The sequence below is a fragment of the Sturnus vulgaris genome, chromosome 22 (assembly GCF_052056855.1).
Source record: "Sturnus vulgaris isolate bStuVul1 chromosome 22, bStuVul1.hap1, whole genome shotgun sequence".
In the NCBI taxonomy this organism is placed as follows: Eukaryota; Metazoa; Chordata; class Aves; order Passeriformes; family Sturnidae; genus Sturnus; species Sturnus vulgaris.
The window spans coordinates 4,884,687-4,899,432 of NC_142264.1; the positions used below are offsets into that span (position 1 = coordinate 4,884,687).

The 14,746-nt window shown below is 62.2% G+C and overlaps 1 protein-coding gene across 1 annotated transcript in view; it reads right to left on the reverse strand.

The window, feature by feature from the left end:
* Positions 1-676: 676 nt before the first annotated feature.
* The window catches only part of HMCN2 (hemicentin 2), a 32,179-nt gene continuing 18,109 nt past the window's right edge, over positions 677-14,746 (reverse strand). Inside the window, exons 39-80 of the mRNA XM_088177695.1 lie at positions 14,347-14,565; positions 13,992-14,105; positions 13,739-13,926; positions 13,466-13,562; positions 13,043-13,207; positions 12,537-12,650; positions 12,296-12,427; positions 12,046-12,120; positions 11,688-11,831; positions 11,429-11,588; positions 10,988-11,112; positions 10,720-10,903; positions 10,453-10,550; positions 9,902-10,174; positions 9,613-9,803; positions 9,456-9,537; positions 9,077-9,213; positions 8,850-8,991; positions 8,505-8,652; positions 8,132-8,259; positions 7,862-8,018; positions 7,636-7,757; positions 7,237-7,401; positions 7,048-7,155; positions 6,836-6,970; positions 6,409-6,543; positions 6,107-6,291; positions 5,600-5,813; positions 5,302-5,436; positions 5,041-5,231; positions 4,873-4,954; positions 4,490-4,759; positions 3,603-3,752; positions 3,282-3,419; positions 2,990-3,111; positions 2,657-2,894; positions 2,470-2,532; positions 2,249-2,377; positions 1,844-2,155; positions 1,505-1,624; positions 1,139-1,265; positions 677-1,019 (exon numbers count right to left, since the gene is read on the reverse strand). Of these exons, the coding sequence (XP_088033821.1) occupies positions 677-1,019; positions 1,139-1,265; positions 1,505-1,624; positions 1,844-2,155; positions 2,249-2,377; positions 2,470-2,532; positions 2,657-2,894; positions 2,990-3,111; positions 3,282-3,419; positions 3,603-3,752; positions 4,490-4,759; positions 4,873-4,954; positions 5,041-5,231; positions 5,302-5,436; positions 5,600-5,813; positions 6,107-6,291; positions 6,409-6,543; positions 6,836-6,970; positions 7,048-7,155; positions 7,237-7,401; positions 7,636-7,757; positions 7,862-8,018; positions 8,132-8,259; positions 8,505-8,652; positions 8,850-8,991; positions 9,077-9,213; positions 9,456-9,537; positions 9,613-9,803; positions 9,902-10,174; positions 10,453-10,550; positions 10,720-10,903; positions 10,988-11,112; positions 11,429-11,588; positions 11,688-11,831; positions 12,046-12,120; positions 12,296-12,427; positions 12,537-12,650; positions 13,043-13,207; positions 13,466-13,562; positions 13,739-13,926; positions 13,992-14,105; positions 14,347-14,565 (6,557 nt within the window). The remainder of the gene's footprint in view (positions 1,020-1,138; positions 1,266-1,504; positions 1,625-1,843; positions 2,156-2,248; positions 2,378-2,469; positions 2,533-2,656; positions 2,895-2,989; positions 3,112-3,281; positions 3,420-3,602; positions 3,753-4,489; positions 4,760-4,872; positions 4,955-5,040; positions 5,232-5,301; positions 5,437-5,599; positions 5,814-6,106; positions 6,292-6,408; positions 6,544-6,835; positions 6,971-7,047; positions 7,156-7,236; positions 7,402-7,635; positions 7,758-7,861; positions 8,019-8,131; positions 8,260-8,504; positions 8,653-8,849; positions 8,992-9,076; positions 9,214-9,455; positions 9,538-9,612; positions 9,804-9,901; positions 10,175-10,452; positions 10,551-10,719; positions 10,904-10,987; positions 11,113-11,428; positions 11,589-11,687; positions 11,832-12,045; positions 12,121-12,295; positions 12,428-12,536; positions 12,651-13,042; positions 13,208-13,465; positions 13,563-13,738; positions 13,927-13,991; positions 14,106-14,346; positions 14,566-14,746) is intronic.

The following is a 14,746-nucleotide window of genomic DNA, read 5'->3' on the forward strand; positions in this document are numbered from 1 at the left end:
CTCTTGCTGCTTGAGGGACTTGACACCAGAGCAGGATTGGACCTTCAGGGCTGGACATTGGCCTTCTGGCATTGCTGCATCCAGATAACCCCCCTGTTATGGTCCAAGGCCAGGCAGGGAGGTGTCATAAGCCCTGGGAATTCTCCCACACACTGAAGGAAGCTGCCTTCTTCAAGCACAGCTAATATTTAGCCAAAAACATCTTCATAAATCAATAAGAGTGCACAGAAACCAAGTAGATTTAAAAAAAAAAACAAAGAAAAAATACTATTTCAATTTAATACATGGTTAATGCTGGGGTGCCCCACACCCTCCCCAGTTCAGAGAATCCCTCCCTGCACCCTGGTGGGACCCTTGCTGGCCACTGTCACCCAGTTCATCTTCCCACCCCCCACATTTAAGGACTGATAGCGGCCAAGGCCATCCAGAGCTGTGTTTGTTCTGGGATCTGGGACCTGATTACAAGAGGTTGGTGGGACATCTTATTCTCCCCGGGATCCAGACTCCCCTGCTGAGTCAGGGGCAGGATCTGGGTGAAAGGAACACAGCTGAGAGGTGTCTGGGAGGGACAGAAGAGGTACAAACTCAGCACTCCCTGAGCCACGTGCCCCACCGATGTGGTGGGGAGGGACAGGAGGAGAAATGACCCTGCGTCCCCTCCTGTCCCTGGGCTGTGTCAGTAAGGGTAGGGGGAGACAGAGATGAGCAGGAGGAAGATGTTGGGTGCTCGCTGCCCATCCGGGAGCAGCGCCTGCACCTTGAGCCGGTGCGTGCCGGGCTCCCGCAGCGGCCGCAGGGTGGAGATGATGCCCTGACCCTGCTCGGTGCGGAGGGCGAAGGGGCTGTCGGGGTCCTGCTCCAGCAGCCTGAAGACGGGCCGGTGGCGCAGGGAGGTGGCCGGGGTGAGGTGCACCACGTCCCGGCGGGCAGCGATGCCGAGGGGCAGGGGGAGCACCTGGTACTGCAGCGTGGGGGGGCCGGCAGGGCTGCAGAACGGAGGGCAGCGACCCACGCACAGCCTGCATGAGAGACGGGGAATGCGGAGTGTGGTGGGTGCCAGAGAGTGGACAGGACACTCGGGGTCTTGGTGAGATGAGGAGAGCGGGATGGGCACTCCCAGCCCCACAGCAGCACTCACCCTGGGCTGGAGCCTCTCCGGTACCCAGCTGGGCACGGCACATCCATGCACCGGGCACCTCCGCGGGTGTTGAAGCACATCTGGCTCGAGCCACACCTCATTGTGCCCTCCACGCACTCATCCACATCTGCAGGGAGAGCAGGGACAGGTCTGAGGGTGCTGGGGTGAGATGGGGGCTCAATCCCCAGCTCCCCCACCCTCCCACATCTGCCTGAACACTGAGGCAGTGAGACATGAGCACTCAGACTGTGGAGTGCTGAGTCTGGGAACAACTGTCTCAAGAAAGTAAAAAGACTTCCATCCCCAAAAAGATGATCCCCAGGGCACCATGGGGAGGGGGCACCCCCCTGGCACCCCTGCACTGACCGTGGCAGGTCTTCCCGTTGGACAGCAGCCGGTAGCCAGTGGGGCAGAGGCAGCGGTAGCTGCCCAGGCTGTTCCTGCACTCGTGCTGGCACTGGTGCAGTGTCTGACACTCATCGAGATCTGTGGGATGAGAGGGGTGAAGACAAGAGGGGAAGGATCAGGCCCCTCTGGTGCCACTGCCTTGGGCCAGCCTGGCTCTCACCTCCCCTTCCCAGCTCAGCAAAGAGCACAGGGTACAAAAAACGCGGTGGACAAGGCAGCAAGGAGGACACGAGGTACCTTTTGGGGACAAAGCAGCCTCTGAATTCCCTTCAACACCTTTCCCCAGTGCACGCTCACCAGTGCAGGTGCCATTCCTCCTGACGTAGCCCGTGGGGCAGGGCGGGCCCCGGGCGCCCATCCCTGCATCCTTCGCCACGCGGCGCAGGGCGAGCTGAGTGTAGAACGATCGGCCCCGTGCGCGGCTACTTGGCCTCTGCCAGTGCAGGGGAGTGTCCCGGGGCACGCTGCTCGTTGTGTCCCCTCTCTCAATCCCACACTGTCCGCCCGGCAGCAGGGTCTTGCCGGCGGGGCACAGGCACTCGTAGGAGCCCCGCAGGTTGCGGCACTCAAAGGCGCACGGTGGGGGGAAATGCAGGCACTCATTGACATCTGAGGGAGGAAAGAGGTGGGGAGGTGCAGCTGGATGGGAGAAACTGAGGCTGGAACAGGGCAGGGGGATGACCCTGAGAGCCCAGCTCATACCCAAGCACGGCCAGCCAGTGCCCAGCGTGCGGTAGCCAGGAGGGCAGGAGCACCGATAGGACCCGGCGGCGTTCTGGCAAATCTGGTTGTAGCGACAGGCATGGGACCCCTCGGTGCATTCATCAACATCTGGGGAGCAGGGAGAGGACAGGGTTGGGGGCACAGGGAAGTGGCACCAGTTGCCCCTTGCCATCCTCATGTCCCTCAAGAAGGGTCCGTACCAATGCAGTACAGCTGCCCAGCGTCTGGGATGAATCCCAGCGGGCACTGGTCTCTATCTGCCCCTGTGGATTGAGCAGAGATAATAAGACGTGACATGTCACTGCAGGGAGATGGCCTTTGCACCCTCACAGACACCCAGAACTGACAAGAGATCTCCATCCCCATCCTGGGGACTCCCCTGGTTACCTGCATCAAGCGAGGCACGGAGCTGGAAGTGGAGCTGCTGTTTGGCTGGGTCATAGGAGGCTGTGATGGCTCTGGCCCGGAGGTGCTGCACCCGGGGAGGCTGCGGCCCCACGGGGGGGTCGAACACGATGGTGTGATTGCAGTGGGCACGGATGAGGTGCCCATCCCACAGGAAGCTCTGCACCGAGCCCCCGGAGAGCTGCCCCACACCCGTCCGCACGTAGCGCTCGCTGAAGTCCTGGGGAGAGGCAGGGAGGGGGGTCAGGCCATGGATCCCCCGTGCTCCCAGCAGGGGAGTCATGGTCCCATGGGGATAATGGGCAGTGTCAGCACCTGCAGCAGCACCACGGCATCGCCAAAGCTCTCCGGGACGGAGCCACTGATGACACTGTCCAGCCGCAGAGCGCCAGCACCATCCGCGCCCCGGGCGAGGTGGGTGACCCGCAGGAGCTCCCCTGCCAGGAGGAACGGTGAGCAGCACCCCACAGCACCCCCAATAACCAGGAGGAACGGTGAGCAGCACCCCACAGCACCCCCACACAGCTCCATTCCCGGATCAGGGATGGTGCATGGGGGAGATGGAGTATGAGCTTCCCCAGGAGCTCTCCTGTCAGAGACCCCTCACCTGTGGCAAACTGCAGCAGTGACTCGTGCTGGAAGGTGCCCTGTGTGAGCAGGAAGCCGCTCTGGGCTGCCCCGCTGGTGTGTGCCAAGGACCAGTAAATGGGGGCGATGATGGTCACCAACACCCGCATCAGCGGCCCTGGGAATGGGGAAGAAAGGGTGCCACCATGGAGCCAGCATGGATGGCACCCAGGCTGTCCCATCCCTCCTTACCCACAGTGGAAGGTTTGGGGGGAAAAAAGAAATAAAACCTTTCCCCCAATATTTCCATTTGACAGAGATCAAAACTCTCCCAAGGGTGAGGGTAGAAATGTCCACCCACCTATGGCGGGTGGAATGCTCCCAATGCTGCTCCGGAGGGCGGTGGTGCTGGATTGAGAGTCACCCAGCACGCTGGCATCAAGGGTGGAGACACCGAGCTCGTGGCCATTGATGACACCAACCAGGCTGCCCCGCACCCGGTGCAGCTCCCCTGGGGCAAGTGGGATGGGGTCAGGCAGCAACACTGGGACTGTACTCCCATGGGAGAGCAGGGTGCTTGCCTGACTCCCCTCTCACTAATTCGCATGTCAAAAAATATTTATTTTCTGGAGGTGAAGGCAGCCAGAGCAAGACAGGCAGTGTCCCTGCCTGACTGCAGCACAGTCCCCAGAGACCCATGGCTCCAGGCACTGTGTCGTGTTGACAAGGGATGCTGAGTGTGGCCCTGTGCCTCATCACACCAACAGGCACTGACACCCCCAAACCCTGCTCTGTATTAGCCTCAAGGTCCTGGCATAGCCCCAAGCTTTTATTTGCTTCTCCAGCGTGCCTGGCAGCAAAATGCCACCAGCCACACAAGGGCACATAGGGCACCTGGCACTTCCTCCAGCATGGCTCTGTGCTCCCGAGGGGCAGCAGGAAAGGATGTGTCTGTGCATTTAGCAGAGCCCCTGGGAAATGGGAATTTAATCATGGGCAACTAAGGCAGGAAGGCTGAGGAGAGGCAAGTGAGGGCTGGCACGCTGCTCGGGAGAGGACCTGCTTGGGCTCAGCCTTCAGCTGAGCAGTGCGAGAGGGGAGAGGACAAAGCAGGGAATGAATCACAGGGGTTAGAACAAGCAAGGCAATATCACTCCAAGCACCACGCTGGAGGTGTTAGCCCAGCACTGCAGGCAGCCCCAGCCCCCTGAGCCAGCCAAAACCCCCAGGGCCGGGGCAGACACCCACCTTGGACATCCAGGGAGGTGTGGGCGACAGCAGAGCCCAGGGCATTGCGGGCGAGGCAGGAGTAGCTTCCGGCGTCACGGTGGGTGACAGAGGGCAGGAACAGGGTGGCATTGGGCAGGACACGAGCATGGGGACCCTCGGGCAGTGGCTCCCCATCCCACTGCCACTCCACGGAGGGGGTGGGCTCCCCTGACACGACACAGTGCAGCAGCACCTGCTGCCCAGCAGGGACCCTCACCTCTGCTGGTGTCACTGTCACCACAGGGGCACCTGGGCAGAGAAGGGGATGCAGCATTCCCCAGAATCAGGGGTAGTTGGAGGGGCTCAGAGGTGATAGGTTTTCAGTCCCTCAAAAGAAGGGTGCAGAGGGGGCCAGCACTCACTCTGCAGAACCAGGGTGAAAACTTTTGCTGCTGTGCCCGCATCATTCTCCGCAACACACTGGTACTGCCCCACATCGGTGCTCTAGCAGGACAACAGCATCAGCACAGCGCTTTGCTTTGCCAGGAAAGCACCCTGAAATGTGCCAGCACCCCCCAGGCCCTGCTCACCCCCACAGCACGGATGGCCAGGGAGCCATTCTGCAGCTGGTGCACGCGCCCATGGGCCACCACTGGCACCCCGTCCTTGCTCCAGCGGATGAGGGGCTCAGGGTGACCCTGGGCACGGCAGTCGAGGATGGCATCCCCTCCGGAGTGCTCCACCTGGTAGACGCTGCCATCCCCCTGTATGACGGGCGCCTCTGGGAAAGGGAAAGGGGTGGCAGAGGAGGGGGGCTGGCCGGGCACCCCAATTTCCGTGCCAGCACCTACCTCTGACAGAGACCAAGACAGTGGCCCTGATGGCCCCGGCGCTGTTCTCGGCGTGGCACACGTAGGTCCCGCTGTCCGTGGGTGCGGCTGCCTCCCTCCGCAGGATGCTCCGCCCGCTGTGCCCCGACGCACCATCTGCGGGGTGCAAACCCCAAAAAAGGGTGGTTGGCCATCAGCTGGGTACAACCCCACACAGCCAGACGTGCTGGCACCCCGAGGACCCTGAAAGGTGGGACAAGGGTGGCACCAGAGTCGCGTTCTCCCCCAAGCTCAGCATCCTCTGCCCCTGCCCAGGTACCAGTGACGAGCTGCCCGTTGGCCATCCAGGAGACGCGGGGCTGGGGGCTGCCCACTGCGGCACACAGCAGCTCCAGCCTCTCGCCCCGGCTCAGGGTGAGGTCTGTGGGCAGGTGGGTGAAGGTGGGCAGGGTGTGGATGGAGAGGGAGAGCCGGCGAACGGCCCTCCCAGCAGAGTTCACCGCGGTGCAGGAGTAGCTTCCAGCATCCCCTTCCTGTATAAGGATGAGAGGTCATCAGTCATCCTGAGGCTGGGCTCCAGCTGCAGCCCTGGCTCACTGAGCTACAGCTCTGTTGGTTCTTGTGCACTTAAAAATCACAGTTTGGACAGAGCCACTTTTTCCAGCCCACATTAGCAATCTCACACTGCCCCAACCCTCCAGCCTGTGGCACAGGACTGCACGGGGCTCTCCCTCTGCCAGAGATATTCATAATCAGCCAAATGCTGTTCAGCAGCAGCAGACACTCGTTCCTCAGCTCTCCAACCTCTCTAGGGGACAGTGCTCACCTGGACATCCCGGAGCAGCAGCTCCCCGGAGGGCAGGACCGTGGCCTTCCCACCCCGCACCAGGGCTCCCTCCCGGCTCCAGGACACGCGGGGCTCGGGGACACCACGGGCGGCACAGGGCAGCAGCACCTCCAGCCCCTCCAGCACCACCAGCTCCAGTGGGCCAGCAGCAATGATGGGGGGCACTGGATGGAGCAAGAAGGGCAAGGACTTGCTGACAGCTCGGCAGCCACGTTTTGCTGTGAGGTGCTGGGGAGGGGTGAGCAGAGGGGTGAGCACTGGGGCTCTGATGGATGCTGTACCTTGCACAATGAGCCTGGTCCTCCCCGCAGCGGTGCCTGAAGGGTTACGAGCCATGCACAGGTAGGTCCCTGCATCCTCTGGGGCTGCTCGGAGGAGACGGAGCTGCCCGTTGGGGAGCACCTTCAGCCCAGACCCTGTCAGAAACAAAGAACAGGATGGGGCAGCACAGCTGAGCCAAGGCACAGATGGATGATATGCAGGGACTGCTTCGCCCACAGAAGTGCCTCTTCCCGAGGAGTCTCCATGGAACAGCTCCAGCAGCCACCACACCCACCTAGGACAGCACTGGGGAGCCAGGAGGACCCATGCACAGTGACACCCCACACCTGCCAGGATGCCTACAAACCCCTGGCACTTAAATCTCCCCTTAGCTAAAAGCTGGCAGGTAATGTGGGCTCTGCCAGCCCCCAGCACACTCCTGCTCACCTCCAGTGATGCCAACGCCATCCTTTTGCCAGGTGACCTCTGGCCGGGGGACGCCTGTGGCCTCACAGGACAGCACCGCGCTTGTGTTGACCGTCACCATCACCATGCCAGGCAGGGGCTTCAAGGCAGGGGGCTCTGTGAAGGGCAGGGAAGTGCTACCATGGGAAGAGGGCGCAGGACCCCCAGCAGCAGGACGCTGGAGCCGTGTGTACCATGCACTGTGAGCCAGATGTGCTTTCGGGCCGTGCCCGCGGCGCTCCGAGCTGTGCAGGTGTAGCGGCCGCTGTGTGCAGGCAGCGCCTGCCTGATCTCCAGGGCTCCTGGAAAACAGCAGAGGGGAGGCAGCAGGAAGGCTGGCAGTGACCCCTGTCCCGCTGGGGATGTGCTGTCCTGTGCTGTACCTCTGGGCAGGACACGGTAGCCCCTTCCTCTGCTGCCCAGCTGAGCCCCCTCCTTGCTCCATGACACCGTGGGTGGGGGCACACCCGAGGCGTAGCAGGTGAGGATTGCAGGGGACAGCCGGGTGACAACCACATCTGTAAGGTCATCAGCGATGGTGGGGGGCACTGGAGTAAGGAGGGAGGGAGATGAGCAGGGCTGTGTGGTAAATGTTGAAGAGAATTCTGTCCCTGTTCTTACGGGCACAAGCATTTCTCTTCCCCTCTTGTCCACCCCCAAGTCCAGTTCTTGAGTGGACACCCAACCTTATGTGGGACTGGAGCACACCCAGATCACACTAGAGGTGGTGACAGATCCTGGGAAAGCCACTCTGAGCACGACCCCCAGCTCCAGGAGCTCACCATGGACAGACACGAGGAAGAGCTTTCGTGCCTCTCCAGCAGCGTTGGTGGCGATGCACTCAAAGCGCCCCTCGTCCCGGGGACCAGGGCTGGAGATGAGCAGTGACCCTAAGGACTGCAAACTGTGCGGGCAGAGCACACATCAGGATCACCCCTGTCCCACGGGGGGCAGCAGGAGGGGCATACCCCACCCCTTGGTGTACAAGGTGGTGGGTGCTGCAGGTACCTGTAGGTGCCAGGTGGGAGGTGCAGGTTCAGGGGACGACCATCCTTCTCCCATCTGATGTGGGGCTCAGGAGACCCCCAGGTGTCACAGCCCAGCGTGGCTGGCTGCTGAGCCAGCAGGGTGAGGTTGGAGGGCCCAGGCACGATGGCAGGAGGGACTGTGGGAGGCCATGGCAGCGATGAGCAGAGGACAGCAGCACATCACTGCACTGGTGAGAGCAGCCCAGCAGTGGTGGGTTGCAGCAGGGATCCATCCCACTCTCCCACTTACCCAGGACATGGAGGTCCAGGCCTCGCCGGTCAGAGCCAGCAGGGCTGGATGCCATGCAGAGGTAATGGCCCAAATCCTGGACCTGGACAGGGTCAATTTGCAGGGAGCCTCCAGGCAGGAGCTGCAGCCTGAGGAGGGAGAGCAAGTGAACCCACTGGGGGCTCTGCATGGCCAGGCTGCATCACACAGGGAGCAGGGGCTGGGAAGGTGACAAGTGCCATTGCAGCCACATGCAGCTCTTGCCCACTGAGATGGTGTGAGGACACAGCACAGCTCTTCACAGGGTGACGGGCACACTAAATCACCTGTTGCTGTGAAGGGTGGTATGATCTGAGCACCACTCTTGGTGCCACCAACACGCAGAGCCTCATACCTGTCACTCCCAGGCAGGGGCAGGAGCTGGCCATCCTTCCTCCACGTCACCCGGGGCACGGGCCACCCCTCTGCCCGGCACGGCAGCATGGCCGAGGTGTTCAGCAATACCTTCACCTCCTCGGGGCCCGCCTGGATCTCCGGGGCCACTGCAGCAGCACCCAGAGCCACCACCGAGAGTGTGGAACAAGGCTCAGGGATGGAGAACTCCAACCCAGAGCAGCACTGGGGGCTGGGTGTAGTCCTGCCCTGCCATCCCATCTCCCGACCGCAAGACACCCAATAATATCTCACATCCTGGAATTAACCGGGAAGGAGCCGGCACTCAGGGTAGGGCAGCACTCACCGTGAACCTGCACCCGGACACTCGGGCCAGTGTCGCCGGAGGGGCTGGTGGCCCTGCAGCTGTACTCGCCGCCGTCTGCAGCAGCCACCGCCCGGAGCTGCAGGAAACGCCCCTGGGCCAGGACCCGCCTGCGGGCATCCTCCTAAAACCCCCGGGATCCCATCAGCAGGATGGTGCTGGTGCGTCCCAGTCTCTAAGCATGACCCCCCTGGTCCCGTCACAGGTACCTGCAGCGGGGAGCCCTCCCGGTGCCACTCGATGTTGGGGTGCGGCTCAGCAGCCTCTGGGCACTCCAGGAGCAGCTGCCCCCCTGCCACAGCCGTGATGATGGGGATCTCCCCGCTGCTGGCAATGCTGGGGGGAGCTGTGGGACATGGGCCAGGGGAGTCAGGGTGTGCCACGTGGGTTGGACACCCCCATCCCTGTCCTCATGAGTCATGCATAGATTCCCACTCTGCAGGACCATCACTGTGCTCCAGACCTCTCTTTTGGAGCCCACACCAGTCCCAAAAAAGGATGTTCTGGCTTCTGGGTCCCCAAGGCTTGGACCACCCTGCAGCCCCCCCCCCCAGCCCTCTTCTCGCTGCACTGCTGGGGTCACACTACCTTGGATGCTGACATGGAAGCTCCTGCTGTCCTCCCCTGCAGGACTAGTGGCCAGGCAAGTGTACAAGCCAGCATCAGCCACCTGCACAGCCAGGAGAGGGAAAAATTGAGGCATCAAAAGAAAACCAAGGTAGGGAGAAAAAAGCGAAGCTCCTACCTCAGCGCTCTCAATGTGGAGGGTGCTCTCATTACCCAACACGAGCGAGGGCCCTGCCAGCAGCCGTCCATCCTTGTCCCACGTGACAGCGGGCATGGGGACACCTGTGACCACACACGTCAGCTCCAGAGGGGTGCCCGCAGTGATGGATATCTCAGTGGGATGGGACGCAGACTCGACACGGGGTGGCTCTGCAAGGCACACAGCAAGGCAGGAGGGCTCATCCCCTCGTTGCTCCCAAAAAATGGGCTAAACTGCCCTTCCCAAATCCCAGAGGGATCACACGCACCCATCACCACGAGGTGGAAGGCTTTGCTGACCTCTCCCACTTCATTCACCACCAGGCATGAGTAAATGCCTGCATCAGTTGGTGCCACGGCCACCAGGCTCAGCTGTGAGCCACCAGCCACCTGGTCACCCTGCTGCTCCAGGGGCTCTCCGTTCTTCAGCCAGGTCACTGATGGTGCTGGGGACCCGGTGGCTTCGCAGGTGAAAGTGACATCGGAGCCCTCAGCCACCATCTGCTCCTCACTGCCCTCGGGGCTCTCCAGGACAGGGGGCGCTGGGGAGAAAAGTCAGGTCCCCAGACACGGGGTGGGTTTGGCCACTCCCTGGCATCCTGCGAGCAGCCAGAGGTGGCTCAGCCCTCCTGCAGGATGCTCTGAGGCTGCTCTCAGGCTGGTCCTGCTTTGCTCCATCCCTTCCAAGCCCACCCCAGCAGTGGAGGAATGGCTCAGGACCCTGCTTGGGAACGGGCTGCAATGCCCAACGTGTGCTCCGCCAACAAAACCAGTGTTTAGGTGCCCCCTGCTCTGCCCTCCCCAGTCCCCTGCCCCGTACCCTGTATCTGCAGGACAAAGCTGCGATCGGCCACTCCCGCCCGGCTGGAGACAACGCAGGTGTAGCGCCCGGCATCGGAGAGCTGCGCCTGGGAGATCCTGATCCATGGGACAGGACACGGGGATGGGGAGGAGACATCAGCTCCGGGTCACCCGCTGCTCCCCGAGGTGACATTCAGCCACGCCAGGGTGCAGCAGTGCCCTCATGCAAACCCGGGTACCAGCCCCACAGCCTGCGGCTGGCCATTGCTCCAGGGTCACTTCTCACCGGAGGACGTGCCCAGCCTTGAGCAGGGTGACATGAGGGGACAGGCGGAGGGGCAGCCCGTCCTTCAGCCAGCTCACATGCAGAGGAGGGGACCCCCGTGCCCAGCACTCCAGTGTCACCACGGCCGACAGGACCCCACGGACCATCTCCGAGTCACCGGCACCTCTCTCGATGGTAGGAGGGACTGGGCGAGGGGACAGAGGGGCTGCTGGGGCTGTCGGGGACAGGGGTGGCCCCGGTGCTCCCCGCGGCTCCCAGCCCTGCTCACCCAGCACGTTCAGCGAGTGCAGCCGCGTGTCCTCGCCCAGGCTGTTCCGGGCCAGGCACGTGTAAGCTCCGGAGTGGGCGGCTCGCAGCCCCTCGAGGAGCAGGGCGCTGCCATCCGGGGACACCCTGCGTGGGGACGATGGGACCCTGAGCTGTGTGCTCATCCCGGACCTGCCCGTGGGGCAGAAGTGCTCTGTGCTCAGTTTACAGCCAAGGGTGAGGATTCTGGGGCGCATTGCAAGGTCAGGGCATCAACTAGGGACCCTGCCAGGGTGGCAGTGACCATCCCAGACCACAAGGTTTAACCCAGGATGACATTCCCTCACCAAAGAGCCGGGATGAGTGCATCCCACTCCAAGCAGCAGGAAGAAGCAGCACAGCTCAACCTGTCCTGCCCAGCAATTTTGCACGTGAGCCCCTGGGGTGTCCCCCCCAGACTCACCGGGCGTGTGAGGGGGGCTCCAGCCCCAGGGGCTGCCCATCCTTCAGCCAGGAGATGTGGGGAGTGGGCTGCCCCTCTGCCCGGCACTCCAGCCTCACGCTGCTGCCCTCCAGCACGCTGTGCTCACTGGGGTGCTCTCCACTGCTGATCTGGGGGGGCACTGCACCGAGGAGAGAGGGAGGCTGAGGGAGAGGAGGGGGAGGAAGGCTCACCTCTGAGGCAGAGCCTGCAGGGACCATGCTGATCGGGGAAACCCTACCTCGCACCAGCACCATGAAGTCCTTGCGTGTCTCGGCCCCTGGGCCCTGTGCCAGGCAGGTGTATCGGCCCTGGTGGAAGGGCTGGAGGGGGCTGAGCTGGAGCTGGGTCCCCCCGACCACCAGACCCTGCTCTGGGCTCATCTCTGCAAGGAGACAGGGTGAAGGGGGCTGAGCAGTGCTCCTCCACTGACCTCTCCCCAGGCTCGTTGTGCTTCCCCCTTCTCCCCTGCCAGGGCCCAGGGGCACTGTTAAAGCAAAGCAGGGGTTTTGCAGAGTTCACTGCTGGAGATTTACAGGAGAAAAGAGCCACTGGTCTGGGGACAAACCCCGTCCCAGCAAGCACCCCAGAGAACTCACCCCGCACATATCCCTCCATCACGTCCTGTGCCCACATCCCATTGCTTCGAGCCTCAGGAATGAACCTGAGATCTCCTAAAAGCATGCAGGGAAAAGGCCAGCCCCTTCATGCTCTGTGCCCTCCCTGTGCAGCCCTGAGAGTCTCTTGCAGCAGGATTAGAGTTTGAGAAACTGAGGCAGGAGTGCTTGGAGGGGATCAGCAGTGAGGCTGGGGGTGGCAGCCTGGCACAGCATTCCCCTGCACACACACCCAGCGGGCGCCCGTCCTTCAGCCAGGTGACAGTGGGCACGGCCACACCAGTGACTCGGCAGGTCAGGACCAGGGGTGTCCCCACGTCAGCTTCAAGCGTCTCCTGCTGTGTGTCCTGGATGCTTGGGGGTTCTGAGGACGATGAGCAGGGACAGGGAGTGTGAGACAGACCTGAGTTCACTGTCAGCTCCTCGGTGCGTCCTCGGCAGACAGAGCTCCCAGCTGAGCCCTCACCACTTACCATGGACCGTGAGGATGAAACTCTTCTCATCCTGGCTGGCCACATTCAGTGCCATGCACGTGTATGTGCCTGAGCTGGAAAGCTGCAGCTGAGGGAGCTGCAGCACCCGAGAGCCTGGAAGGAGTGGAGAGCAGGGAATCAGGACAGCCTGGAGCAGAACCAGGTCCGGGCCACCATGCCAGCAAGCTGACTGATCCCCCAGCACTCAGCCAAGCTCCACACAAAAGGAATCTGGCCATGGAAATCTAATATTTGAGGTCCAAAGCCTTGCTGTGCCCCACAGAAAAGGACACTGAGCTCCCAGGAAGCAGCAGCATGGAGTTCTGCAGGATGCAGCCCTTGGTCCTCTCCAGAGGGGATCACTCAGCAGTGTCATTAGGGTGTCATACAACCCAAAGGCTGAGCTCCAGACCCACATGTGGCACCCAAAAAGGGGGATTAGGGGACCCAGAGCTCTCTGCCAAGAGCTGGGGCACAGGCAATCCTCCTGGCTCATCCCAACATACCTCGGGTGACAATCACCTCCTCACTGGGCTGCAGGACGTGGCCGTCCTTGTACCAGGCGATCTCTGCAGCCGGGTGGGATTGGATGTCACACACCAGTGAGACGCTGCCATTGACAATGCCATCGACATTTTCGGGGTCTGTACCCACACTCCAGGGAGCTTCTGCTGCAGTGCACCCAAAAAACAGCCCCAAAGGGGAGCCATCACTGTGGAGGTCGATGCCTCCTCAGGAGGAAACACGCACCAAGGCTCTCGCCTGCTCGGAGCATGTGGCACCTCAGCCTCCTCACAGAGGGCAAGCGTGACCAGCACAGCAGGACAGAGGCAGCCATGCAGCTCCAGAGCCACAGGAAAAACTCCAGTTGGTGGAGAAAGAGGAGGAGGGGAGTGAATCAGTGACCCAGGGAAGGGGAGATGCCTTACCCTGCACAGCCAGGGCAAAGTGCTTCTCGGCTGACCCAGCCAGGTTCTCAGCCGTGCACGTGTATCTCCCGGTGTCACCTGCCTCCACCATTGCCACCTGCAGAGGGGAGCACCGCTGAGGGCTGCCCCGAGCTGGGGAGATGCTGGGGATCCCATGGGCATCTTGGTGAGACCAGGGCAGCCTCCTTTGGGAGGAAAGGACGCCCCATCCCCTCCATCTGCTGTCTCCTGTGTCTCTTCCCAACACAGCCACCTGCTTAGAGGAGCACAAACCTGCAGGACTGTGCCACCCTCCAGGAGCTGGTGCCGTGGGCCAGCCTCGATGGGGAGATCATTCCAGAGCCAGGACACTGTGGGCTCTGGGTGCCCAGTAGCTTCACACTCAAACCGGACCGTGCCATTGATGGTGGCTGTCACCTCCTCCACCAGGTCTTCCGTGCCACCACGGATGGCCGGGGCAGCTGGAAGCAGGTGGTTATGGGGCTGCCATGTGCCTCAGCCCAGTGTCCCCTGTCCCTGTACTCACTCAGCACCTCCAGCTCGTAGTGCAGGCGGTCCCGTCCCGCAGCGTTGGCCGCCTCGCAGGTGTACCTGCCCCTGTCCCCCTCCTGCACCGCCTGCAGCTGCAGCACCCGGCCCCCTGTGACACAGGACAGGGCTGGGGCAGGCCACAGGAAGGATCTGTGGGATATCCGCCCCAACCCACCCTGCACAGAGCCCTACACAGCCCCAGTGACTCAGAGGTCCCACGGGTGCTGTGTGTGTAGGCAGGAGGAAGGGGACAGGGTCCAACCTCGTCCATGCTATGGATAATCCCAACAAGGCTGCTGCAGGACCACCCCCAAGCCCCACAGAGAGGGTTCACACCCAGTACCCAGTACCTTGCAGCATCAGCACCCCCGGGCCAGGGGAGAGGGGCTCCCCATCCTTGTACCAAGTGAGCTGGGGGGGTGGGATGGCACTGGTGTCGCAGTAGAGGGCGGTGGGCTGGCCAAGGACAGCCTGTCGGTGCTCTGTCACCTCCCCATCCTGGTCTTCCTCCCGATAGAAGATCTCAAGGGCTTCTTTGGGGCTTGTTTGCTGCTGGAAGATGGGGGGCACTGCGGGGACAGGCTGTGGTCAGCTGTGGGGAGCAGGGACATTGACCCCCAGCTACATCCACAGCATCTGCCCTCACTGGAGCTGAGGAGATATTGTTTTCCAGCAGGCTTAAACTTTTTTCCTGCTCATCCTTTTGTGGTCCCACAAGTGACCCCTGAGGACCCCTGCTCTTGCTGAGAC